General features: G+C 38.9%; 2 protein-coding genes across 2 annotated transcripts; one reads left to right on the top strand and one right to left on the bottom strand.

Moving 5' to 3' along the window:
• The first annotated feature begins 1428 nt into the window (after nucleotides 1-1428).
• Nucleotides 1429-25205, top strand: LOC135159861 (dentin sialophosphoprotein-like). The gene is made up of 2 exons (XM_064115958.1): nucleotides 1429-1945; nucleotides 21284-25205. The coding sequence occupies exon 2, from the start codon at nucleotides 21365-21367 to the stop codon at nucleotides 23867-23869; it is 2505 nt and encodes an 834-aa protein (XP_063972028.1). The 5' UTR covers nucleotides 1429-1945; nucleotides 21284-21364; the 3' UTR covers nucleotides 23870-25205.
• Nucleotides 25206-26763, bottom strand: LOC135159862 (rRNA methyltransferase 2, mitochondrial). Its single transcript, XM_064115959.1, has 2 exons — nucleotides 26563-26763; nucleotides 25206-26414 (listed from the first exon to the last, which is right to left on the bottom strand). The coding sequence occupies exon 2, from the start codon at nucleotides 26404-26406 to the stop codon at nucleotides 25576-25578; it is 831 nt and encodes a 276-aa protein (XP_063972029.1). The 5' UTR covers nucleotides 26407-26414; nucleotides 26563-26763; the 3' UTR covers nucleotides 25206-25575.
• Nucleotides 26764-26825: the final 62 nt, after the last annotated feature.

The following is a 26825-nucleotide window of genomic DNA, read 5'->3' as shown; positions in this document are numbered from 1 at the left end:
CAGGGGAATACCTTATCGCAGGTCGCGCATGACGAGACACTAGCTAATTGTGTTATCATTGCATGAACCACTCACATCCAACTGTTTCATTTTGTTTTACTCGTTTTTATTGTTTATGGATCTTGTGCCCACATGCACTGATTATCGTCAGGGTTGGTGATTATGATCAACGATGAATAATCGTGTCTATGGGACTGGCATTGATTTTTTTAAGGGAATACGGTAATCACGGTAATTGATTTGGCGAAAGGATAGAGTATGACAGGACTTTTTAAATCGTCAATACCTCCTGGCGAATCGATACGATTTTAATAGTCAATTTGTTAATTTTATAGTTGACAAAGTACCCTCCAAATTGATAAAAATGTTTACTTCTACTCTGCCGATGTTGCGTTACTGCCAACGGACTAAAATCGTTTGCAACTATTAATTCTCATCAAGTTCTCGAATGAGGAGAAATATTAATAAAAAAACTTCTCCCCTAACAGCTCTGCCATGCACTTGCAGAGTAAACTTTAGATTTATCCACCTCTTCGGTTCAATAGACAGAAAAAATACTCGAGACGAGAATTCCTCTCTGCTCGTCCCCTTGTTGCGTAATAAATAATGGATTTACACAAGAAGCCACTTATCTACGAAAAGTTGGGCGCCCCCCTCGGGACTCATGATTTTTTAATGTCTTCTTCAGTATACCGAAAACTTGGGAATAACTTCCGTGTGGTAGTAATAAATAAATGGAGATCCGTACATTTACCACAACTTTTGACACCTTCTATGGTTTTTTTTTCGAGTTAATTCCTCTCTCCCTCCCTGGACTTCAACAAATTCTTCTCCTCCAACTGTCCGAATTAATTGACTGTCAATTACATCTGTAATATATTTTTTTAATGCACAATGTGTAAAGTCATATTTTACACCCTCTTCGCACACCCCAAAATATTGCTTTACCATATCGTGCCGAAGAGGCGCTGTTTCGTCGGCATAAAATCCTCCCTTACGTCTCGCTTCATAAAACATCCATTTCATTACAGGTGCCCTTCCTTCAGAGCCCCCCCCATCAAATAAGCACCAGCAATATTGGCCCATAACTCATCGAAACGTGACCGATTGAGATAAAAGCAATGCCCGTTAATTACAAATCTGCAAATTAGCCATCAAACATAAACACAAGTAACACGCGTGTGGCACACGCAGGGGGATGAACCCGGTGCCGTAATAGCACAAACCTTCCTCACTAGTGTTGAATCTACGGGGGGTGACGGGTGAGGGGTGCACTAGAGTCACCCGGAGAGTGGGGGACGACCTGAGTGAGAAGGACCGAGAGGGAGAGAGACAGATACACAGAGGTAACCAACTCTGTTTGTTGGTGAGTGAGAGGGGGTGGGGAGAGAGTGGCAACACCAACTAAACCTCTCGGTACCGAGTCTCGGACCGAAGAAAACGCCAGTCGCCACTCGACGCCCGCTTCGTACGGAAAGAGAATCGTGCGCAAACGCGAGACGATTTTTATACCGCAATTTAAACCATCAATTATTAACTCATTTCCATCGACTGGAGAAAAAAAAAAAAGCTTGAAATTCACGATTATCAAACGAAAATGAGGGATTTTTGATTATTGTTTTTCGTCAATTTTTGGGCCTTTTTTTGGCGGCCGGCGTTGAAAGTGAAAAGTCCGGAGCGCTTTAGGGACAGGTGGATTTGTTCAGTGACAGCTGAGGAATTATTTATTCTTCCGATGAAATTAATTGCAATGTCATCGGTGAAATGTTCAGTTATGTTGTGAAATTGTTGTTGAACTTATCAGTGTTGTGGTGATGATAGTGGGGGTGGTGGGGATTTTGCAACGTGACAGATCATCGGAGTTGTGTGATCAAGTTTTTATACCCGCAATTGTGACAGCTACAGCTGTGCCATTTTGGAGAATACAACAACGGAATTTTTAATTGTGAGTAAATTATTATTTTTTTCTCTCCATTATGAATGAAATGGATATTTTTTAGTCGTGAATTGTCAATGAAAGTGGGTAAGGGACTTTCATTGGAAAATATTTCATTGTTCTTGGACGTATTTATGATAAATATACCTGTTGTTGTTGGACGACGTGGGATGTAAACAAATGCTCCGAAATTACGAAATTCGGCGGCGAATCGAATTGGTTACCCTTGATAAATAATGTAGTGGTGTTTGGAATTATTGAGACAAAAGCTGAGGGGGGCCCAACCAGTTGGAGTAATAATGCGGCAGTGAGGGGAACCCTGGAGGGAATTATTGCGGGAGGCTTGTCCGATGTACCCTTTGGTGGGTCGGAGGCAGTCTTGTAGAGAAAAAGGCGCCCGTGAAACGAAAGAGACGGGGGACGAGTTTCCGTCGAGGGGGTTTTAATTTACCGTTAGAACAAACTAAGCCAAGTGACTGCCACTGTAATTTTTCAGTCTTTTCTTCTTGGAAGGATGGAAAGGGGCGTCGGGTTATTAGCAAGGGTACGGGGTTTATCGGGTGATGTGAATAAAAGGTAAACCCAGGGCCGGCGGTCGGTCATTGGGCTAAATTCGAAGGCTATTGTCATTACGAATTTCCCAATGGCAGCAGAAAGACCAGGGATTATAAATTCCCTCAATTTCCCCTCAGAACAAAATAGAATTTTTCTATAACTTGTAATTCATATACAGAATATATTTATCTGAATATTTGTTTTTCATCAATAAATGTTTCGGGACAACTTTGTTATTTTCTCGTAATGAAATTGGGATTTTTTTATTAGTCGGAAAATCAGGGAATCACAAAATCCCATTACTCATTAATTTTTCAAAATTCATAATAGAATGATGCGCTGAAAATTCGGTGTACGCTAATTATGCAATAAAACTTCAACAAAATCATTTCGATAAATCCGGAAGTTTGAAAACTCTTACCGATGAAGAATTCCCCATAACGATACCCATCACACAGCTCTTGTTTTTACAACAATTTCATCGGGTACATTGCTCAAATGGGCGAACAAACGCGTCGATTAAGAAAATGAGCATTTAATCATCGAATTCCGGTCTAATCAGTTTAACCAATTATGAGTAATTGATTTCCGAAGACAGAGAACGGAAGACCGATAACTCTTCAATAATTCATGGGATACGAGGGAGTAGCAGCGTTCATTGTACCTCGAAACTACTGTAAACAATTGGTTCAAGAACTGACTTTAGAGAATTCACTATATTTCAGTAATAAAAGATAATAATAACTCCACCCACAGTACTGTTGAAAATTTTTGGCTTCCGGTGCATTTCTGAGAACCGGTTATCAAGTTACAATTTTCCGAAAACTTGAAGAAATGTTGCGATTACAAAGTAAAAACTTTATGCAAGAATCAATGAAAAATCAATAGAACTCAAATTATTTGAACGTCATTTGGTTTATTTTGATTTTAATTGGGCTGTCAGGTCCAGGGAAGAATTGATTTTGTCATTTTTATAAAAATGTTGAAATTTCCATCTATTTTCAAGGGGAGGGATTATCAAGAAAGTCGATAATTAACAATCAGCTGTTTCCCTACAAAATCAATGCGTATTGGGAATTTCATAATTCTAATAAACTTTTTAAATTATTTATCTTGTTATATCTGTGCATTTTCGTGGATACATCACTACGATGGTATAGTGATCTGTCCAGAAAATAAAAAAAGTGTGCACTTGCCCCTGATAAACCCATATTTCCACAATTATCGATTATCCTTTGAACATTGTGTCAAGTTTTCTCTCCATTGTGATTTAATAAACCAACTTGCGGCTTGCCTGAGACGAACAGAGTGAGAAGGGTTGTTGTCCATCTATAATTAACCGATCCAGAGTGATTGGTTTAACTGGATTATCCGTGGGATAGAGAGGAGGATGAGCGTGGAAGCGTCCACACGCACGACTTTGTAATTAATTCATGGGGGGCAAGCAATTCTCTATAAACCCAAGGAGGGCCAGTGACAAGGCGGGGGGGGGGGGGGGAATGTGTTAACTATTCACCACTTGTTCGGTCTCTTTCTTCGATTCCTCCCTCACTTGTACGTGAAAATGAACAAAGTCGGGTTAATAATTGAAGGGGAAATGCGCGAGTCGTTGATTTCGATTGGAAATACTGATGTAATGTGGATTAATTTGCCTCTACGGGGCGGCTAATTAAATTCCAGAGAACTTTCCCTGTCCTTTTGGAGCTGAATTAATCAGGTGTGTTTACACTACAAGTCTAAAGTATTTTGTTTAAAAATTTTCATTTCTTTCCAATAGTTTAGTTGAATGAAATTATTTAATTTGAGTGGAAATAATATTGTGGACTAACTCGAAATTAAATGTCGGTTAGTCGTTAACGAACGGTTAATTTAATGCAGATAAAGAATTAGTGGATGTCAATAAACCAATAAATAATCAATAACTGTTCTTTTACAAGGTAGTTCAATAAATCTATTTATTGATTGGAATCATCCACTTCGCCGATTGCATTTAGAGGAGTGACGCATTTGAAGCGAATAAAACTCGCCTTTTGAATTTTGTTTATGGTTTCTGTATTGTGCAGATATTTTGATTACAGTAAATAAGAAATTTTTTCGTGCTGTACAACTGATTTATTTCAAGCATGAAATATTTCATTTAGATTAAAATGTTAATTTTAATATGAATGAAAAAGCGAATGAAAGTGAAGTTTGAATTTGACTGAACGCTTTGTGATAAACGAGTTAATTTTTTTTCTGAGTTTAAAATTATACGAGTCGTAGTCTGGAAAGTAGTTGGTTTGGATTCTTCAGGGGTACATAATGAGGTTCAACATATTTGTTGAATTTTTAATCATTTGTAATTAGTTTTGGGGCTTGACATTCCTCAAACGTACGTTGGATAAGTTTTCGAGTGATTAGATAGATGAGTGGACTCCACTATTTCTAAAGATTAAACGTAATTAATGGCGTGAGGGATACGTACCTGAGTTCATTGTTTTCGGGTGGACAAATAAGAGAAATTGTTTTTTTATGAAAAAAATGTCATGTCAAGAGCGATAGATATAAACGGGCCTTCAGGGATTATAAGATTTAGTTCACATTTCAATGGAAACTAGAATTACTCAGCGTAATGTGCACTTCGTTAAAATTTTCCACAAATTTTCATAAAAAATTATCAAGACATTTTTCATCGGTTTATTTACTCTCAATGGATCCGGAAAATCTATACTTCCTAAACTACCCGAGCAGAATGGATTATCTTTTGAACGAACAGGGGTTCAAGTTGACATAAAAACAGTCGAGTGAAGAAAAAAATGTTGACCGATAAATTCCGAAGCAATTGACTCTCGTGTCTCATTTATTCTCGCGGGCGATAACTTTCATCGATCAACGGGTTATCGGAGCAATTGACTAGTCCCTCCATCTGCCCCCCACTACTACCACCCGTTTCACATCGGCAAAAACCGAGTGGGGGATGTTCGTTGATGATGACATCAAACCGAGCTTAACTACAACCCATAAAGTGACTACGAAACGTCGCGAAAGAAGCCTCATTCTGCCTCAATCTGCCTTATTCCGTAGCCACGGGGATTTCAGGTTAACGAGACTTCAATTCTCGTTCATTCCGCGAATGCACATGACCAACGCTGGTAGAACTAGTTGCAGAAGGAGGAGGGGGCAGAACGGGTTGGCGATCGAAATAAGAAGTATTGGGATTGGAGCAGGAGCTCATGATTTCTTTTCGTCTGTTATTTATTTTTTTTTTATCGATCTAATTACATTTTGCAACATATTAATTTTAGTTTTCCAACGTTTAATTAGACCATTAAACTCGCTCTTTTTTTAATAATTGCAATTAACTGTAGAATTAAGCTCGACCGACGGTTTTCATTTTAAAAATACAGTATTGATTGAATTAATCTGTTAATGAAATGGGGTTTATGATGTTTTTCTCTTAAAAATAAATAAAAAAAAACTTTCGTTTGATAGACGGGCAGCAAGAGGTTTTTTCAAATAAATTTTCATTATTTACTTAATTGAACTACATTGAAATTTAAAATTGGGCTTCAATTATTTTTTGGGTATCAAAATATGAAAAAAATGACGTTATTGAACTGACGCTCCAAACCATTGACTTCTTAAAATGAATTTATTGTCAGAAACAAATAATGAAAAAATTTTCAACATGAAATTGACAGCAATATTTTGTAGAACTTATTGAAGTACTTGAAAACCTCAATTCAACATCTTCTCGTTCCGCTTGATTCGAACTGACAACCGACAAAACGAAACTCCAAAGAAACCGTAAAATCGAAATGAAATGAAATGACAGAGAGACAAAATGAGTTACCCAAGTTGATTTTAATTGAGTGATGTAATAAACGGTGAAAAAAAAAATCACGGTTCAATGACCCACTACTGAGAGAATATTGACATAAAAAAAATTTTTATTGAAATTTCCCTCTCTGGGCGGTAGAATTTTCATCGAATTCGTCATATCAAACTCCAGGACGCGTCGTGCACGTATTGTTGTTTTTATTTGATTTCTCCATTCGTACGACTGTCAAAATATTTTTCCCATGAGCGTGTATCAACGATTTTTATTGGATAGCCAGCGGGTTTTGATTGAATCCATCCTGGCTTTAGGACTTGAGCCTTCAGCGATGATTTTTCCCCTCGTATTTATTAATTTTCGTTGAAAAAGTGAGGTCAGCTGAGATGGCCTGACCACTCATTCACAGACAAGCGGAAAATTTAATTGAAATCAATCGTGTCCTTCGAACAATTCAACATTCTAGCTTTTCAATTATGCTCAATTTAATAAAAATTAGAAGTTGAGGGTCGATGATCTCCCGTACTCCCTGCTGACTATTTTGTTCTTGAAAATTTTCAAGCCATACGTTTCTCAATATAGACCAAGACGTACTTCTCAAAAAAATCTCCCCAGCAAAAAGGATTCCAATGCACTTATCCACACGGAGCGTGTAACCAAACACTGTCTTACTTTCTTGTGCCTCAAAACAGTAATGACAATAATTTGTACGCTTCTTCTTTTTAATTTTGTAATAAAAATACTCGGTAATTTCCAATCGATTCTCACGAGAAGGAAACCATGAATGAACAGAGGAATTAGCGGGTGTGAAGGTCCAGTGAAGCCATTGATGAGTTGAGAGAGAGAGAGAGGTAATGACCTCTTACCAACCTTTTCCATCGTAATTCCCGTGTTGCGGTCACTTCGAAAGAGTAAAAAAGCCCACGTAAAACCATCGAAAAAGGTGTGACAGACTCGACCCACTTGTGGCTCCGTATACTTTCGTCGATCGGAGGATGTCGAACGTGAGACGAAACTAGACGCCTCGGACACAGGAGAGGAGTTTACACGGTCACGTGTTGTACGAGTTATCTATTAGGGACCGGGAGAGAGTATCAATTATAATCTAGAAAGTGTCGCACATTTCCTCACCAATTTTTCCACAATCGAGACAGAATATATAGGTAGTAAATAAAGTTCCCATGATCGTTGAAATTTTGCGTAGCCCAGTGGTTATTCTGAGTGAAATAATTGCGTGACAAATTACTAGAAAATCTGAGAATATTCGCTGTTATAAAATCGTCAAATTGGTAATGAAATGTCTAATCGCTGGAGAATGGAATTTACGCAGTGCAATAACTACGTGTGGGGTATGGGCATATGCCGGTTTCATTGTACACCTGACATTTACTACAACGAAATAACGTATGTACAAAGTCCAGTCATGAAGTAATTGAACTGAATACGAAGGATATTTACTATTTTGTTGAGATGAAAATCCTTTTTATCGAGAAGGATCGTTGAACATCAGTTTTTAATCATCGATATCTCGAGTGTCAACGGTACGATTTTGATGAGCTAGGTGTCATTTTGACGAGTACAAAAATATCTTCAAGATGGGTTCAAAATTTGAAAATTTCACTCTGCAGTTCTGGAGTTAGCGGTTTTTTTTAATTTAAATGCCGAAGAGGCGTTGATTTCGTCGTTTAAACTATGGATCATAGACAATTGAGAATTTATCACTGATAGTTTACCATAAATAATTGATACATCGTATGGTTTATATTTTCGAATAAAAACGATATGCCTTGTTTATTCGCGAGAGGAATAAAAATGGAATACATTTTTTTCCTAGTCTTTTCTACAGAACTTAATTGAAAAATGAGTTGAGTGCTGACTAGAATTAAATTGAATTAACGACTTAAAGATACGTGATTTATTCCGTGATTTTTTTCCTCACGCGATGCGTGAAAATAAAATAAAACCAAAGAAAACTGTGAAGAAGAAACGGGAAGAACAGAAGTTTAAGTGTCCGAACGATGACTCGGGAAGTGACACTGATGGCTTACGGTAAATTCTAAACCTCCATGTCCTCGAGCCGTATCTAGCCACTATAATAACATTGTATAACATTCATCCACCGCAATAATAAGGACCAGTAACAATGGGTAGGTCATGGTCCCCCAGGCATCTCACTTCACTCGCGTCGAGTGGTGGGTTTATTAACGTGCGAATTAACGCGTCCGAATTGTCACTTGGGCGTGAAACTGACCACTCGCATATTGCGGAACTTTTCGGGTTTTTTCTTCCCCGAAAAAAAAAAAGAATTCCCATAAATTTCATGTTCTTACGGTATGCACTTGATTTTCGGGATTACTGGGGCTACGGCAATTAAATTTCAATAAAGTTTTAATGAGAACGACCCTGATAAGATATACCGTGGGAGACAAAAGCTGTCAAGCTGACTAGTAAGAAATTAAATTTCTGCATTCAAATTAATTTAAAAAATTTTTGCAAAGGGTTTCTTCTGTATTGGGATCATAATTAAAATTTTGAAATTGAAAATAATTTTGTTTAGACGATATAGAAAATGAAAAACCCGTTCTACTCCATTTATTTCCAAGGCAAATTTATTTCGCAAAATAAAAAATTGTGAGGAACTAAATAATCAATAATAGAGCCATAAAAATCTCATTTTTATGACAATAACCCTTTCTCTTCAGCAATTCTCCTGAGAAATGTCCATTCCCAACAATTTTGCAATTGAATAAATATTAAATCCTGTGGTCAGGGAGTTGATGACCACCGATTATTCAATGAACCGAGTCCCATAAACACGAAACGTCCTTTCACTGGAACAATGCTTCCATTAACATGTAATAATATTATTTAAAGATCCAGCGAGGATGATTATCTCAGGGTAATTAACAGTAAAATTGTGTTATGTTGGCAAAAAAAACCCCAAGGTGAACTTTCAATTGAATTCGATAAATTTCTCTTCTGTCCAATGTCACAATTATCATTTCTCCGAGGTTACAGAATCCCCATTCGATACGTTGAGGAATACATTTGCAAGATTTCTCGGTGACCGTCAAGAGTTTCACGTCCAAGGCTTCTTCATTGTGTAACACCACATGTCATCGTTGAGAGTTTATTTTTTTTTTCAGTGCTGAGTGGTGGATCAAAGCACTGAAGAGGGAGAAGGGTGATAGATGGTGGACAAGTAGGGAGTGTTGAGATACTTGAGTTTGCTGAGGGCACTTGTCAAACACTTGTAAATGTTTAGAGAATCAAATGGCCTCGTTGAGACACTTGGGAAACGAATGTTTTTGCAAAGCGAGGAAAAGTACTCGGTGGGGAATTGGGCAACACCAGGACGTCCGTCGGGCTATAACAACAATTTATAGCATCCTAAGACACTTTTGGTAGGATTTTTTTTTATCGAATGATTTCCAAGTATTGGAGGAGGAGGAAGATTTTAAGAATGTTCGTTTACAACATTTTATTAATTAATTATTCCGTTGGAGAGCACTCAACAATGAGGGGGTGTAGATGAGAAATAAAAACTGGAAGAATAAGGGATCATTCTTAACTTGGACGTTTGGTTGAGTTATACTTTATGTGGACACCGAGGGGTTGGAGTAAAAAATGTCAAAGAACATTTTTCGTGGAAAATTTTATGAGGTACAAAAAAGGTTATATGACATTTTTTGTTAATCCCTACGGTACACCAGTGATTAATATAAACGTAAAACTCGACGTTCCTGTGTTCCAACATTTTACCACGGAATTAAACGAAAGGGGCTTCGATCGGTGACATAAACATTTCAGTCTCAAGAACCTTCAGACTTATATAGAAGTCGCCAGCTAAATAAGGAAAATCAATGGTACGGAAATAATTAATACGAGTGGTTAATAACCATTTACAAGTTTTTTTTATCCATAAATTCGGCTGATTCATTTCCTATGATTTCATGCAGTTTTTAGTGGAAAAGGGATAATACGTTGGATGAATATCCTGGGAACAATTTCAGTAGATTGTTCACAGCAAAGTAATATCCAAATTTCAACTGAAAAAATCTACTGATTGACAAATAAATCGTCTCTGGAAGAGTGCGTCTTTTGATCTTTTGAAAAGTCTCCAAAAGTATCTTTGGAATAATGTTCGAAAGCTTCTCCCGAAAATTTCTGAAAATATTCCCATGTCAGATATTGTTATGAAGGGGATGGTATATTTCCTCAAATAAAATTTGACACAGAAATAGTCGTATCGGACCCGTTGGAGGGCACTCACTGGGACTTGAATGAAATCTCTGAGGTTTGACTATAAAAATAGAAAAGCATTTCAGTTTAGTGGTTACCAAACAGTTAGGTAATCTAGTGATTTTTCCTATCCATGTATTGCACCCTCCACAACCCCCATTGATCACATTTTCTCCCGGCAATACCGGGGAAACCTCCCATCAGCTCCAAATGTGGCGGTGGATTAAATTTTCGAGGATCTTGTGATGTATTACTCGCGAAATTGTTATCCATGAGTCATGTACTACGTCTTTACCTGTGCGAGGTAATCCGTTAGGACGGCTACCCTGTTCTCAACTGGGTTGCCATAATGGGATCGACATTTGCTGGTGTCTGTCAAGTTGCACGTGCAAACAGTCTTGCATCTATCAGCCGGAGGGAACAATTGTCATAATGAATTTTCGATTTTGTTGTCCAATGAGAGAGAAATTAAATTCTTTTTGTCTCTTTCATTCGACTCTTACTTTCGGGGCAGTAAGTGGTGATTCGAATATGAATTGATTTGAAATGTGGCACTCATCGGCCGAGATTTTTCACGGGTTCGGGACGGGGGAGGGGACAATGTGGGCCAGAGAGTGGGTCAGTCTTCAGGGTTCAATTTCTTCTTTTTTAATCGCGTTAATCCATGAAAAAAAAACCGGCGAAAAAATTGTTGAAGAAATGGGTAACGTCAAGAGGAAGGCGTTGAAAACGTTGATTCAGTGTTTTTTTATTCGCTTTAGAAATTAATTCATTTACCGGTGATAGGTGAAATGTTCGAATAAACATTCTCTCGGGATTGAGCTTCCTTAGATTCGAGAATCCGAAATTTTCAATCTTCGTAAATTTTAATCAAGTCGGGTTACAAAATTTGAGAGTTATTTCTCTTCTTCGTGTGCTTTTTGATATGCCATAAATATTTGAGGCTGTCGGCAATATCAATAAGTAGTTCTAGAGTAAAGAGCCAGTTATTTCGAGGAAATCTTGATTCTTGAATTGAGAACATTCGGGTTTTTAAATTGAGAACGTTCTCGTTCTTGAACCGATGGTTTTTTCAATTCTGAAATTATTTGACACGTTACCACCAGTTTTTCAGATAACTTTCGAAAATTAGAATTCTGTCTAAAGTTAATCTATGCGCAGTTAGAAATTTTTGTTTCACGTATCTTGAAAATGTTTATTCAGTAACAGGTCTACCAGAGTTTCGAGAAATTTTATAGTTGAGCATTAAATTTTTCATGAAAAAACCAATGGAAACTGATGATTGCCATTTGATTATTCCACCAAGAGAAATGGTCGACAAAAATAGCGTATCTTTGATGAAACTCTCATGTGTAAATTTGACCCATTAACAAAATTGGCAAACATAGAAACTTTAACAATTCATTTGATGGTAAAACATTGTGAAAATGGTCGAAAATCGCCAATCATAGCAAGTCGATTCTCACAGTCCAGAAGACCTTTTGATTGCTCCGTGAGAATGTCACGGGAAAACACCATAAAGAAACCGAGGTGCCTCCCCCGAACGGCTCCTCCCTCTTTTGAGGATACATAGACTGAATTTTTTTTTTTTTTTACTATGTGAACGGCGCTTAAAGTTCAAGACGGCTTGTGTTTCATGCAAGGCGGTCTGGTGGCCTTAGGCTGTCGGTCACTGACACTGTTTCACGAAGCCGTGCGACTCTGTGGGGACTTCTGATCGCACACACACACTTACACACACGAGCTCTTGTCAAGTGACAGAATGGGGGGCACAGGATCACGAGAATATCCGTGAGATCCTCGGGTTCAACAAAATGAAAAAAAGAAACGTTATTTATTTCACGATTTCTTTTGGAATCAAACATGAATTTTTTGCGTTTTTATTCATCATCCGAGCATCGGTCCAGGGGGGGGGGAGAGGAGGAGGAGGGTTATTTATGGCCTGCAATTAACGATAATCGCGGGGGGGATTGGGGCATCGTGTGAAGTCTCACGGGACACGTGATTTTTATCGATGGATGTGCGAGCGGAAGATGTGATTTGGGGTGAGGTTAACAATCGGGTCAATTCTTCTCGTTTTAAAAAACCAGTTGGCCGTGTATACGGAGAATGGAACGTTCTCCTCGGAACACCCAGGCGTCGACGAAATTAGTTCGCACCGCGAGGTGGATCGACCGAGGTTAACTCATCGGGCCGATGGAAAATCTGATGCTTCCGCCTTATTGGTATTTTGTTGGAGAATTGAGAATGAATTATTCAATTCGTTCGTCGATTTTTTTTTTAATTAATGACGCTGGACATGCACCTTGACAAAAAACACAGTAAAGATTATCTCGACCATGTGATTTTCTTAAGCATTGGCTTTTGAGATTAAATCATTTATCAAGTTCAGAGGAAATTGAAAAAATATGAGTGTCCAATGTTAACGGATATATATTTGTGGTGATTTAATTTGACGATGTGAGTCCACATTTGATTGAATGTACGATAGCTTTAACATTTAAAAACGAAATCCAAAAAAAATGTGAATATGAAAAATAATACGTTTTGAGGGATAGTAAGGTGAAGTGGATCATTTGTTAATTTTGGGTGAAATATTCTAAACAAAGATAAATGGCATTGAAAGCTAAAATTCGTGGATGATTTAGCATTTTAAAAAGTCTCGCACGCACTTCTCTTTACTTTTGTATGAATTTTTTGGCCCTGGACCAAAACTTTCCAGACAGTTGGGCGCAAAACCTCCTTGAGGAGCCGTGAGAGCCTATCAAAAAAAACTCACAACCAATAATATTTACGTGCTACGTGCTCGACGTATACGAATGAACGTGCGCTTCCCATTCCATGTCTTTTTCAGTTTTCGTTTTTCGAGTTTAGAGTATTTTGACGTTGATAGAAAGCCCCCAATGGACTGGAACATATTGAGCTCTGTAAACACTTTACACGGACAACGAAAAATTTGTATGATTTTCAACAAATATTGTAGCCTCGAGTAATTGCATTTTGACTTATAAAAAATCGTCACTTAATTTTTTTCAATATTATCAATATCCTACCATTATTTTCGTTCTAATGGTGTTAGTTAATCAAAGGAAGGTCAGGGGATATTGGAGAAACAACTACGACGCTGATTAAATTATCGTAGTGCGACGTTTCGTTAATGAATTTTAGCTTGATGAAGTCTCAGTTGTCAGTAACTCAGGATGAAATAAATACCAAATACCAAATAATTTTCTCCATGCAGCTATCTACGATTTATGTAGAATAAACGAATAGGTTAATTACGAGAAGATTGATTGAAGTTACTTGTTGCCTATGAGAAAGCGTTGGCGTGTAAATACCACGGGATGAATTAACAATTGGCTGAAATATGAAGTAGAATGAATGAAAATTTGGTGACTCGGGTAGTCTCGAGTGGAGTCGGATGCCCTCCGGGTCAGAATGTATTTTGGCATGTGGCATATCGTCTCGGTTTGATCGCCGTCGTACCAGGTCGGTGGATTATTTCAAGTTTCCCGGCGGCGAGTCATAAATTGGTGATGAACACTTCTGAATATTTGGTGAAAAGTGAACATTTCATGCAGCTCTAGGTCTTTACGTGTAATATTTAGGAGAGCGGTCGGTAAAAGGAGATAAATGCGTTTTGCCTTGAATTTACGTATTGGCAACTGCTTTGTAAGATGGAGAATAGCTAAATATTTTAATGAATCTCTTTTGCAGCTCATACTTTGTTCTACAAAAAAGATTTTAAGGAAAATTTTTCGATATCTCTTCATTTATTATTTATCAATGGAAAACTGAGCCTTGGGAAAATGAACTTTTAAAAAACGACCGAGGAAAAATAGCTAGTATTTTTTCAATTTCCCGTCCATCCACTCCCATTACTCAACTCTCAAACTCATAAAATTCTCCAAGACAAAATAGGCCTGGCATTAACTAGCTCCCATGCTCAATCTCCACTGAATTTTCATTCCTCTCATCCCTCACCTCCCCTCCTCACCACGAAAAACAGTATTATTTTTTATTCCAACCTCGAACAGTATGTTCGACGTATCTCGTTGAACATCCGGAGATGCAAGATAACGAAGCAAGATGAAATGTCGAGGTTTTTGCGAGAGGTTTTTCTCCATCTCTTATTTTCTCCCTCGAGAAAATGAAACGACAAATAAAAATGAGAGAGCGGGAGGGAAAAAATTGGGAAATGATACAGAGGCAGAGATAAAACCGGGTAGATGAAGATAGGTACCGCTCGCTGAGAGTCTAGAGTCCCTCTATATTTTCCCTCTACGTGCAGAAGGCGTCGTCTGGCGCCTCTGTCTTGCCAAAAAAAAAAATAACAACACAACTCGATAAAACGTGATCAATTCGACCTGCTGTTCTATTCACTTTTATGAAAATAGAGTGAAATTATTTTACCGCACATTTTAATAGAAAGAATATGGCTCGTACTCACCGGAAGTTGTCTATTATCAGAACGATTGTAAAAGACACTTCCGTCGCATTCCGAGTCCCCAAATGGTGGTTAATATTTTACTGCTGGACAAATAGTGCACCATCCCCATCAATCCTCATCAAACAAGCGTTCCCTCGAGTTTTCCCGAGGATTTTTCACTTGGAAAAATCACGAAGAGCGCATCACTGGTGGCGATTCACACATTTTCAGTTCGCCCCCCCCCTCCCCCCTGGAGTGTTGCGGGTGAAATGTAAATGTTCGGGGTTGAGGTAGGTCCGATGGTGACAGAGGAAGTGCCGACAGGTATTTCAGCGCCGCCAGTAGTCGCGCCAAATCACTCAATGAGAAGCCAAATATTTCGAAGTTCGTGTGCGCCAAAGGAGGAAATTCATGACAGGAAAAGAAATTCCGAAAGTGATTTGTCGATACGAAATTTAAAAAACATGACCTGTTTTGCTCCTGTGGTAGCTTGATTTTCATTTATTGCGGACATTGAAATATCCAAGAACCGCAAAATGGCCCTTTATATCGTTAAAAAAAATCCCAACTCATCGTTGCATACCATCAACGTAACACCCCCCCACCAGAATATTCCAAATAAGGAAAAAGAAAGTGAGACCTCGCGTAAAATGGCTGTATCAATCTCACAGGAGAGTATCAGAGCGTGGCCCCTCACTCCATTCAGTCTCCACATCTATTGGAGTCCACTCTGGGCATTAGAATCCGCGTATCGAACCAACATTCTCATTACCCACTGCCTCAAAAGGAGACATCACATCGCACAACTATAACATCCCCCGCATATCAAATAAATATTGAATTCGTTTATCCAAGTCAGGGGGACTTGAGTAACGAGGTGAATCCCCCCGGGTTTCAGTTCATCCTCGAGGAATGTTTTTGTCATGACAAAATACCCAGTTGTCTTCTCCTATTCTCCCTCACTCAACATTCATCTCGTTTACTCGAGCCGGTTTACCATTCTATCGAGTTACTTTTAAAAATACTTTTAATCCTGCTATCAAACAGGAGTACATAATCCAACTCCGGGTGTAACTGTAAAAAAATTCCACTGAATATTTTTCCTTCTCTCTCTCTCTCTCTCTCTCTCTCTCTCTCTCTCTTCTCGATGCAACATGTAAATAAATACTGTATTCAAAGCTCGTAAAGTTTGAGGGAGCCGAAGCGAGTGGAAGGTGGAATGAAGAAAGTGAGAGTGGGACTAGTTTGAGAGAAAAAAAAAATGGAAGAAAGCCTTGGAGGACTGGTCCGAGGGCCCCTGAAGGTCTCACGGCAGGTCTCCACGTGCCTGGTTATTGTCACTTTTAAATAGATGGATGGAACATTTGAATACGGGAGAAGGTATGGTGTGACTATCGGTGAGTTAATGCCCACTTGTCCATTTACTCCCACGCAATTGCGGCAACTTCAAGGACCCGTTATCATTATTATTGTTTAGATAGTGGGAGAGAGGAGAGAGGGGGAGTGGTCTGCGTGTGGTGTTGGAAATTATGAGGGGGGTATTTTTAGCAAGGGAGTCTGGCTGGATTTTTAGGGGGTTTGGGACTGCCTTCTTTCTTCGGAGAGGGATTAACACCATCCGGTCGTGGTTATTTATCAGGGAGAAATTGGAAATGTGGTCGTAATTATTGACGCCGCGGAGTGGGGAAGACATGGTGGAGTGTGAACATACTGTTGGCGTTGCATTTTAGTTGAGAGAAAAAGTTATTGATTTTTCAGATTTAGGGAATTTTTTTTTGAATTGAGAATTTCTTCGGCATCTTGACGATAACAGTTTTTACACTTTCGATAAGAATATGTTCGAAATTTCGAATATTTGGGGGAAATTCAAAAGATTGTTACCCACATCTAGTTGACTAGTCTTCATTTTTTGGAGTAAGGAACCGGAAAATGACCATTTTTCATGATTTTCCAAAATTGTGAACTTTATCATCGAAATATAATATCACGAAAATTTCGAGGAAGTTTATAAATTTCACTTCTAAATTTTCAACAATTTCATCGCAAAATTAAGGATAAAGTCACTTGAGTTCTTGTGATCTTCATTAATTAAATCAGGTTTGTTGACAAGTTGAGTTGTCAAGAACTGAAACTCTAAAAATACAATTCCATCACTTATGTCGCAATCGGAGGAAACTGCACTTGTCCTTTCAATCTACACGTCCGTTACCTGTCCTCTTCCGCCGAAATTTGTGTTACATTACTTGGCAGGTTTCATTCGGAGAAGTCGTCCGGGTTCACCGCCTGGGTGTATTCACAGTTTTTTGTTACGTGCAAGAACCTCTGGACTTGAAATTGAATGGGAAAAATAAAAGTCCAACGCCCCAGGGCGCTCTAACCTCGTCTCCCAATTCACTTTCGTCCTTCACGCTTCACTTGTTTTCCTGCTCTCGGTGCACAGGTATTTTTCAATACCTCTTTCTACCTGCTACCGATAATAGTGCGCGTGGACATCACATATATAAGGAGGGCATGCATATGCGATCGAATGGGCTGGGAGATCGCGCGATAGATTCGGAAATTTTTGGATGTATCTGGTGGGAAAAATGTGAAACGAGAAATTTTCAATTGATCAATAATCCAAAGATCCAGGATAATTTGCTACAGAGTAAAATATTTAAATATTTAAAAAATTATTTTTGTGAGAATGACAACGAAAACTTTGTCCTACCACAGAGCCATCTCCCCAAATATTATTGTTTCTAAATTTAAACCACCGAAGGAGAAGCCACTTCATTTCGTTACCCCAAAAACAACATTTCCCGTAACAATAATTGCGCGGAGATTAAAGGGCACATGGCATAAGGGCAGAGAGCACAGGATTTTCGTTACACACATCCCTGGGAAGAAGAAAAATATGGTAATTCGAGGAGCTTCCGGTGGACAATTTAAACTTCAAAGTTGGCCCTCACCTCTCGCACTGGTGACGTGCGCAACCAGAGGGAGATTAGCGAAACAAGAACGAGTTGATTCTGCGTTTGTCCGTGGGAGCTTTTCGCAGGGCTATACAGGGGCTTTATTCATGCGATTTGGCATGACGAAACTAACAGAGAGGAGGAGGAAAATGGGGATTGGGACCTGGGCATACAGCCAAACGAGCTGCGAAACGTGTTCTGGAATTCTCTTTGCGGAAATTGCTGCCTCTGTACCGACCTGATCATCGGGACGACTGCACGCAGAGGCTGTGGAGAAAACAGACCGGGTAGCTGTCTTGTCTCTCTTGTTTTTTGTTACGTGACCTACCGAGATTGTCGCACGTGCTATTAGACTCCTATTATTTTCTTTCCACCGTTCTCTCGACTAGATCAGCTTGAAAAAATTTTAACGCGAAAAATATTCCGTCATTTATCGTTTCCCGTTTATGTTATGAATGGAAAGACCTGAGAGATAGCATCACCTGTTTTGCCCCGTTATATTACGAGGTACACACAAATCATACACCATCGAATGCCATCTATAGATATAGTATTATTTATATTGCATAATGTTTCGAATTGGAAATTGGTTTTACTGGTTTGGTCTGCAGAATCGAAATAGGAAAGAGGGAGGAGGGGCATAATGGGTCGTCTGAAAAAAATTGCTTTATTTCAGAGAATGACTGGGGGGGAGGGAGGAATTATTTGTTATTTTTGGAATTTCTAATTTCAAATATTTTATGAAGAAAAACTCCTGGCTATTTATCCTCGCGGAATGATGATCGTAAAAGATGAGATGAGATGAGATTCTGAGAAGTGAAACCAGCCCTTGAGTATGTTGCGAGGCCAACCCTAATCCCTTCAGGTTCACGGGAGGCGGCTGAAGAGGTCGGAGATCAATGTCTTAGGTGGATTGTAGACACGTGATTTTATCGCCTTCTACAAAACGAGTTTAGGGTGAAACACGACGCAGCGTCTTGAAACAAAACATTATTTTTTCCTCACTTTAGTTTCTTCAACCAGTAGATTCTGAGATTTGATTCTTCACGTCGGTTAAAAAACTTGAGAAAACATTACTTTAGCACTCGGTGGAAAGGAAAAAAGGTAAACTGTCGGTTTTTCAACTTGCGACGAGAAGTGGACGCGGGTGATTTATTACGTTTTAGTCTACAAATTTAATAATTAATCTTTAGGCATTAGGAGTTTGTAGGATCGATGCAGTTTTCATATTATCTTTATACTATTCTTACTATTTTTACTATTTTTATTTCCGGTGTAATTCATTCTAGCCTTTCTCTCTATTTCCAAAGCCGCCTAAGAAAGACAGATAAAAGATAATGAAAAAGCTCCTGAAAGAGCTCGAGAATTAAATGACTGTTTTTCCCACTCATTGCGCAATTCCATTTCCGTTGATCACCATTGTTACAACGCCAGATTAGAGAAGCATCTGTACATTAAGGAACATTGTAGCACATTCATAAACTCAATTCGTCGACCCCTGTCGTTTCTCCGATAAATCTACACACGCCACCGAATTAATCGATAAACCACTCCCGCAATTTCACTTGTATCTTTGTTTTATTTTTACGAATCGTTGGTGCTACATTGGGGGGTATGTCGGGGCTAATAAAAATTATGACAACAGCTGAACGGAAATATAGACTACTAAAACTGAGTGCTCATAAATCCATCGATTATCAACAGTTGACGGGAGAGTGGAGGTACAAATTGTTGAAATAGTCTATCAGAAATTCCTGAGAGATGAAAATGTTCTCGAGAAAAATTGTATCTACTCGAAACGCTCTGAATAACTCGAACTCAATGATAATCCTGGTCGCTGATTCTGAGTGACTGTAACAGCGTCGATTACAATGCCGTGGAATGCGCTCAGATGTTGGCATTTCGAAAGCCTTCTTTTCTATAGGTATTTGCACTATTGCAATGGGTTTCAAAGCCACGCACTATCGTTCGTTATAAATTCTCATTTATACTTTCATTCATTTTTATATCAGAGGTCTAACATTGACATACGTGATATAAATATACAAAATTTGAAGACGTCCAAGTACGCTAATTAGGATTTTTTCATTGAAAGAATTCTCTTCTGGTTTTGTAATTGAACATCAGTCTGTTCAACCCCACATTTCCGGGCGTTCTATGATTATTTTATGTTTTAATTTTGAAGGTGTAAACTGGAACCTTGATATTCAACTGTTGAAAAATATTTTTAAAATGTACAGAATAAATTAGAAAGTATCATTTTAAGGTACATTAATGGAATATTAATGAAATTATGGGGATTATATAGACAAAGCTCACAAAGAATCGGTGAACAATCTATTTTTTAGCTTAAACATTTTCATGAATGGAATGATTGATTGATGATGAATTTAATGACGCATTGAATCGCATTTCTGTAAAATTAACTATTAATTTTACGAAATATTAATTCAAGAAAAGCAAGAATGCTGTGAAAATTTCCAAGAATCGAACTGGAAATCTCAGCCGAAGAACATTAGCACGCCGTAAAACCTGGGGTTTACCCCATGACAAAAAGCCCTCCATAAAATATCCCTCTCTAAAAACTACCTCCAAAATCCAATTCCTTTCAATTTCCAAGTAACGATTTATCTTTGAATAATTATCGCTGAACGCACAAGATTAAATTTTCCAGGTGAAAAAAAAAATCAAATTGATTATTTCACACGAATGTGTGAAGCCAATAACTGGTTTCTATCCTTCACCTGAGATATTATCATCCCATTGGATTTATTAAACCTGAACTCATCAAAATAAAACTTACAAACTAACCATTAAATCTACTACTCAGTGATTACGAAGGTCGATATATTCCAGTAGTAAATGTCACACATGTATGCTTACATAAAATCACATGATGAAAGCCAAAAGGTGAATTAGAAGAATGCCTTCAGTCATTGCACAAGTCCAATTGCATCTACGAATTAGTAATAACGGGGAAAGGTCATCATTGTGGCAACATCTCGATTCACGTTTTACCATCGCAATTGTAATCAGAGACGGAAATGTTCGACTTTCACTGCAACATCTTCATCGCAAATAATCCCAACGACAGTTGTCTCATTAATCTCTCACATTATCGGCCCTAGTTGCTTGTCACACGTCTGAAAACGATTGAAAAACAACAACGGAACACGTATTGATAATTCTTATCGCTCAATCACGCTTTGAAATGTGTTTTGTAGTCAACTTCAGCGATAAAAAATGCATTCAGCGAGCACAACCACACGGTCAACCTTCCATTTTGCGATATTACACACTGACTTTGAACAGTCAACATAATCTAATGGTATTTTCATCTCTGAATGTTGCAGGAGCCTTCTCAATGCGTCGACTAATTCGTCGAAATCCACTGAAGAGTTAAAGCAGCGGAATTCTTCAGTACCTTGATAACCATGGCGTCGATGGAGAAACGACGAAGATTACTTTTTATTGCACTGAGCCTTAGTCTACTTGCGATGTCATCATCAGCACCAATGAAAAATGATTCTCGGCCGCAGACGCGAAGAAAATCTCTGGTGTCTTCAGCCAAAAATTCCGACGAAATTGGAAATCCTGAGGATCTTGCCTGGCAAGCGGAGTTCCTGGTGGATCAAGGGGGTGTCAATCTACTTCGGAAAATTACACCAAAGAGCATCTTCATTGCTCCATCATTGCAGGCCCTTCCTGCTTGTGCTGAAGGATATCAACCTGATTCGATGAACCGCTGTGTCAAGAATGTGAACATCAATCATGAAGCTCATATTGACTTTCTTGTTCAAAGGTTAAATGCCATGTACGCAAATTTTGGAGGAAGTAAATCTGAGGCAGTTGCTAGCTCGGGGTCTGCTCCTACGGGCCCTCTGCAACTGGATCTTCTAAACATTCCGGTTATCGTTGAGTCTGAAGAGCAGGAGGAGGGAGATGATGTGGCGCCGCCATCGACTTCTTTATTTTCTTCAGGAGGAGGAGAGGATACCAGAAAGGAAGAAGAGAAGCCTCCAATAGTTGTGGATGATAAGGATGAGCCGGATGAGGGAGAGTTTGATCGAAAGACGTTTTTTCACGAGCCTCAAACTACCAAGGATGGTAGGGAGAGTGATGAGAGCAATTCTGGAAAGTATGATGGTATCGGGTCGTCACTAGTTGATTTTTTAGATGATACAAATTCAAGTTATTCGGAAATCATTGATTATAAAGCTGATCCTGATGATCAAGTTCATAATCACACGATCTCGGAAGAAGAATCAAAATTAGATGATGTCAAGGGTGACGATTCTAGAGACAAAACGCCTCGAAATGACTCATCGTTGGCTTCAACTGTCGTTCTTTTATTAACTCCAACGAAACTACCGGTTTCAAACGGAGATTTGATAGTTGCTCATAATAGCAGCACTGGTATGCTGAGTGTACGTAGGGATAAGGAGAATGGAACTGAAACTGAGGAGATTATCACTGTTAATTTGCCAGAGCGCTTGGCAACTGCCTCGACCCCAATTCTGATTCTCTTCAATGGGTCAGTATCTGATACTTTGGACTTTCAATCATCGACTACGGAGGAAGCACAGACGGAGGAGATCGAGATGGAACTTCCTGAGGAGGATGAAGACTCAGAAGATGTTGAAGAATCAACGGAGGGTGACGACGAAATTCTTACGCACAGTGAGGCTGGCATGATGGTGACGATGCAGCCTCATCTTCAGGCATCATCGACCCCGGCTGACGACCATAAAGACACGACAGCGAGTAAAATATCAAGTACCATAACCATCAACAATGACTTCGTTAGAGAAACAATTCTACTCGGTGTGAACCTCCGTAAGGATTCCAACACGACAAATACATCGGAACCGGAGGATCAGACATCATCGACATCTCTCACAGACGAGAAGATTGTCACAGTTACCCCGGAAATGTCCTCTTACCAGGAAACAACCCCCTTCCCTGAAAATACGTCATTGTATACTGAACCACCTGAGAATGAGGAAACGACCGAGAATAATACCGACGACGGTCAGGAATCCACGACACCACGAGAAGTTACAAAACATCCGGAACTTCCGGCAACAATGAGAGTGACAACAACCGACCAGAGGGAATCGTCCCCGATGGTAGGAATCGAGGAATACTTTGATGAAAACATCACTGACAAGCCATCAGAAAATTCAGAGTCTACAAGTCTACGTCCAGAAGACTCTGACAGCGCCGAACTCATGACTGCGTCTTCCACTAATAACGCTGAAGCAATCTTTCCTCAACATTCGTCTTCAAACACTCGTTATTCGTCATCAATCAAGCAGAATCGAGAACCTCTTGGATCGGATTCTAAATACGCGACATCAATAGCTTCAGAGAATACGGAACACATTTACACAGAAATCAAAACTATTGATGATCAACTGGAACTGCAGAAGGTGCCAGAGAGGGGTAACTTCTTCCCGGATCAACGGAAAGGTGATTCTGATAGTCAACCTAAGGATTTCATCAGGTTTCCGACACCTGACAGGATTCAAAATCGTCCAAGTTATATCAGATTTCCTTCACAGAAAGCCAACAGCATTCACACACCAGACGACTTCAAAGACAGACGCCATCATCGACCTTTCAATCAACAAACCTCCATCGAAAACCCCCCCAGTCTTCAGAAGCACATTTACTGGCCAAGTTGGCGAAATGATCATCAAAGCATAACTCGTACCAAGTCCGGCACTAATGACAAACCAAAGGATCGATCTCCCATCTGGTTCTGGACGAGAATGCCACTCGTGAGGGATCCCAGTCTCCTCCATTATCCGACGAACCAAGACACTCTCGACAGGTCTGACAGCCGATCTCGTGGGCCAAGACGAATCAACTACTACAAGGAGATTTCTTCTCATGATGCCCCCAGAGCCTTTGCCAGAAGCGCTATCGGAGACTAATCTCTCAACTCATTGTGAGTTCCTGACAAGATTCTTGATTTCTCTTCTGAGAAATCCCACCTGAAGATTCTTTCTCAAGTGGTTGGAAAAATCATTTTAGGGACTAGAGTCAATCTGGTTGATCATGAAAAATGTTTTACATGATACAAAACCATGCTCTGGTGCAGCACAAAAATACGTTCATCTGACGCACATTTAAAGACTGATTTATCAGAAAATTTTGATTAAGAATATTGTTGAAAAATGTATGTTTAGAACGAGAAATCCTGGAAGTGTTGGGACATTTTAGGAGTCCAGCGCGTCGAGTCATTTCGCATGGGATCATCAAGTCTTTGAGAGATTTTTGGTGTCGGTAGATGGTTTATGGATTTATTTATTCATGATGAACGTCAAAGTTTTACGTCGCCTCGGGGGGCTTTGGCAGACTAGAGTCGAGGACACATGTGTTTTTTTTCTTCTAGAAAAAAAAATAATAATTATGTGGTACAAATGAAAGGCTATAGTGGAAAAAATTCATGTGTTTAGATGCGCATTTTGTTTTTGAATTTAAATGCACGTCGTAAATGTGCAAATGTTGGTGTCAGCTTGTAGAAATCGATCTCATCTCTTTCTGGGCTCGAGGAAGATGCTTCTTTTAAAATGAAAATAAGAACATCAGTGTGGATTGAATGTGTCGGTGTTTAGAAAACGAGATATTACTGATAAATTATTTGTTTGCATACTTTGACATTGCGGCCAGTAACAGTTACCGTCTTAAATCTCATTAACGCACGCGAGATGCACTCATTCCCCGAATAATTGGCCCTTCCCGAGAGAAAATATACAAAGTAAAAGAAAAATGATAATCAGCAGAAAATTACGTAAGAGTATCTCTGTATGTCGATATACATATCCAAAATTGTATGTCATTAATGTTTGTGTACATAATTCATTGTTTAATTATCTGTAGAGTTAATTGTATATATCGCGTATTACCGGAACCGTAGATTATTGAATCCCGTGTTTAAACGATCGAAATAGAATAACGAATTATTATTAATGAATTGTAACTGTGTCGAATTATTGTATTATTTATATGTAAACTTAAAAATTGTGAAAAATGAACGAATTATATATATTATTGATGTAATTGTGTGTAGATTGCTACGCACTTTTTGTGGTATAATGTGAACAAAAAGAAAGAATCATTGATCAATCAAATTTACCGATGAAGTTTGATCTGAATCGGTGTTCCGTTCTGCTTTTGCTTTTCATTCATCCAAATGTTAAATCCCGAACGAGTTTAAAAATTTTCTTCAATGTTTACGTGTACAAATAAATTTTAACTGCACTAATAGCCCTGTTGTGAGTGTATTCCTTCATAAACATCCTCATTATTATTTGATTGCAATCATAAAGACAATAAATAAATGCACGGGTAGAGAAATCTGTTCAAAAATGACTTCATGATTTCACAATGTTATTGATTAAAAAAAAAACACTTCTCAAATATAATTTTATTTCAACTGTCTCCATCTTGTAAATAATTCTATAACACTGACACTTTGAGTTCGTTAAATGACCTCGTTGCAATAAAGTTCACAGGGAAGTTTTATCCCGCATGTAATGGTCTTTATTACTACAACATTATTCACATCCAAAATTGACTCGTCTCACCGAATAACAAACTTATTTTAGACGCCTATACATCAATAAGTATTTTACTGTCACGTTTTGAGACCCTTAAATCCTCTCGCCAAGATAAACTTCTCAGTGGATTCGTCTCTCGTTGCACCAGGCTTCACAATCTTCACACTCTTGTAGAACCTCTCTGTATCTTTCTCAAATTGAGGAGCCCTACCCCCATCCCACATTTTCACAACAAACGTCGCGTCAGGAGAAGAAACTTGAACAGCAAATTTCAGTGCAGAGTAAGCAAGTTCTGTTATCAATTCATGATCAATGTCTCTCACCCCAGATGCATTAGGAGCCATGTCAGACATGACAACATCAACTCTACCACCGTTTAACGCGCTCATGAGCAGTTGCTGTGCTTTAACGGTCGTGAAATCTAGGTTTCCAAAGATTATTGCACCCTCCACAGGATGAATCGAATTTCTATCGATAGCATAGACCTTTCCAATGCTCTGTTCTTCATCCTTACCATGGGAATTCGTTGCTTTCACTGCCACTTGGGTCCAGCTTCCGGGCGCAGCTCCACAGTCGACGACTGTCAATCCGGGGGTGAGAATGTTGAACCTCTGGTTGATCTCCAGGAGCTTGAAGGCACTTCTACATCGATAATTCTCCTGACGGGCCTTTTCCACGTAGGGGTCTTGAATCTGTCGGGTGAGCCACCTCTGGGAGCTTAAGCTCTTGCTTTTCAGGTTGTTGGGCATTTTCTTCATGTGGGGAGTACTGGTGTGCAGGTAGTGAGAGTTGATGATATTTCGCCGGCAATTTTGGTTACAGTCCTTCAGGTTACCAGGCATATTCCTGAGAATGGTTGTGCACGTGTAAATGGGATGAGAGAGAATGCGAAACTTCCCGACGTCCATTGCTAAATCTTTCAATAAAAATATAATTAATTATTCATTAACGACAGGTGTTCAAAAATAGAAATGTTGCCGATTTTTACTTAATGTTTTCAAATTATTTTGAGGTTAATTATCTTCAGTTTTTAGGTTATATCAATGGGATTATTTGAGACTTACCTTTAATAGCGATAAAATCACAAATATTTATTTATTCCTGTGTTCAACACCTTGACATTGCAAATCGAAATTTGCTCAGTTTTTACTCTTATTTCGGAGTATCACTCGACAGAGGATTTAAATGTCGGAACATGAGGGGGGGGCTCCGTTTGAACTTGCACACTTTACAACCGGTCGACTATCCACAGGTTTGTCAGGATGGTGAGCGCACCACTGTGCAGGGATTCAACTGTCGAGAAAAAAAAAACTGTGCATAGTTACAT

Source organism: Diachasmimorpha longicaudata, chromosome 2 (genome assembly GCF_034640455.1).
Source record: "Diachasmimorpha longicaudata isolate KC_UGA_2023 chromosome 2, iyDiaLong2, whole genome shotgun sequence".
NCBI classification, from domain to species: Eukaryota; Metazoa; Arthropoda; class Insecta; order Hymenoptera; family Braconidae; genus Diachasmimorpha; species Diachasmimorpha longicaudata.
Note: the sequence above shows the minus strand (reverse complement) of the source record. Positions and strands in the feature narration are given on the sequence as shown.

Bases quoted from the DNA above. Each gene is read 5' to 3' on its own strand.
- LOC135159861 (XM_064115958.1), top strand. From the start codon at position 21,365: ATGGCGTCGATGGAGAAACGACGAAGATTACTTTTTATTGCACTGAGC.
- LOC135159862 (XM_064115959.1), bottom strand. From the start codon at position 26,406: ATGGACGTCGGGAAGTTTCGCATTCTCTCTCATCCCATTTACACGTGC.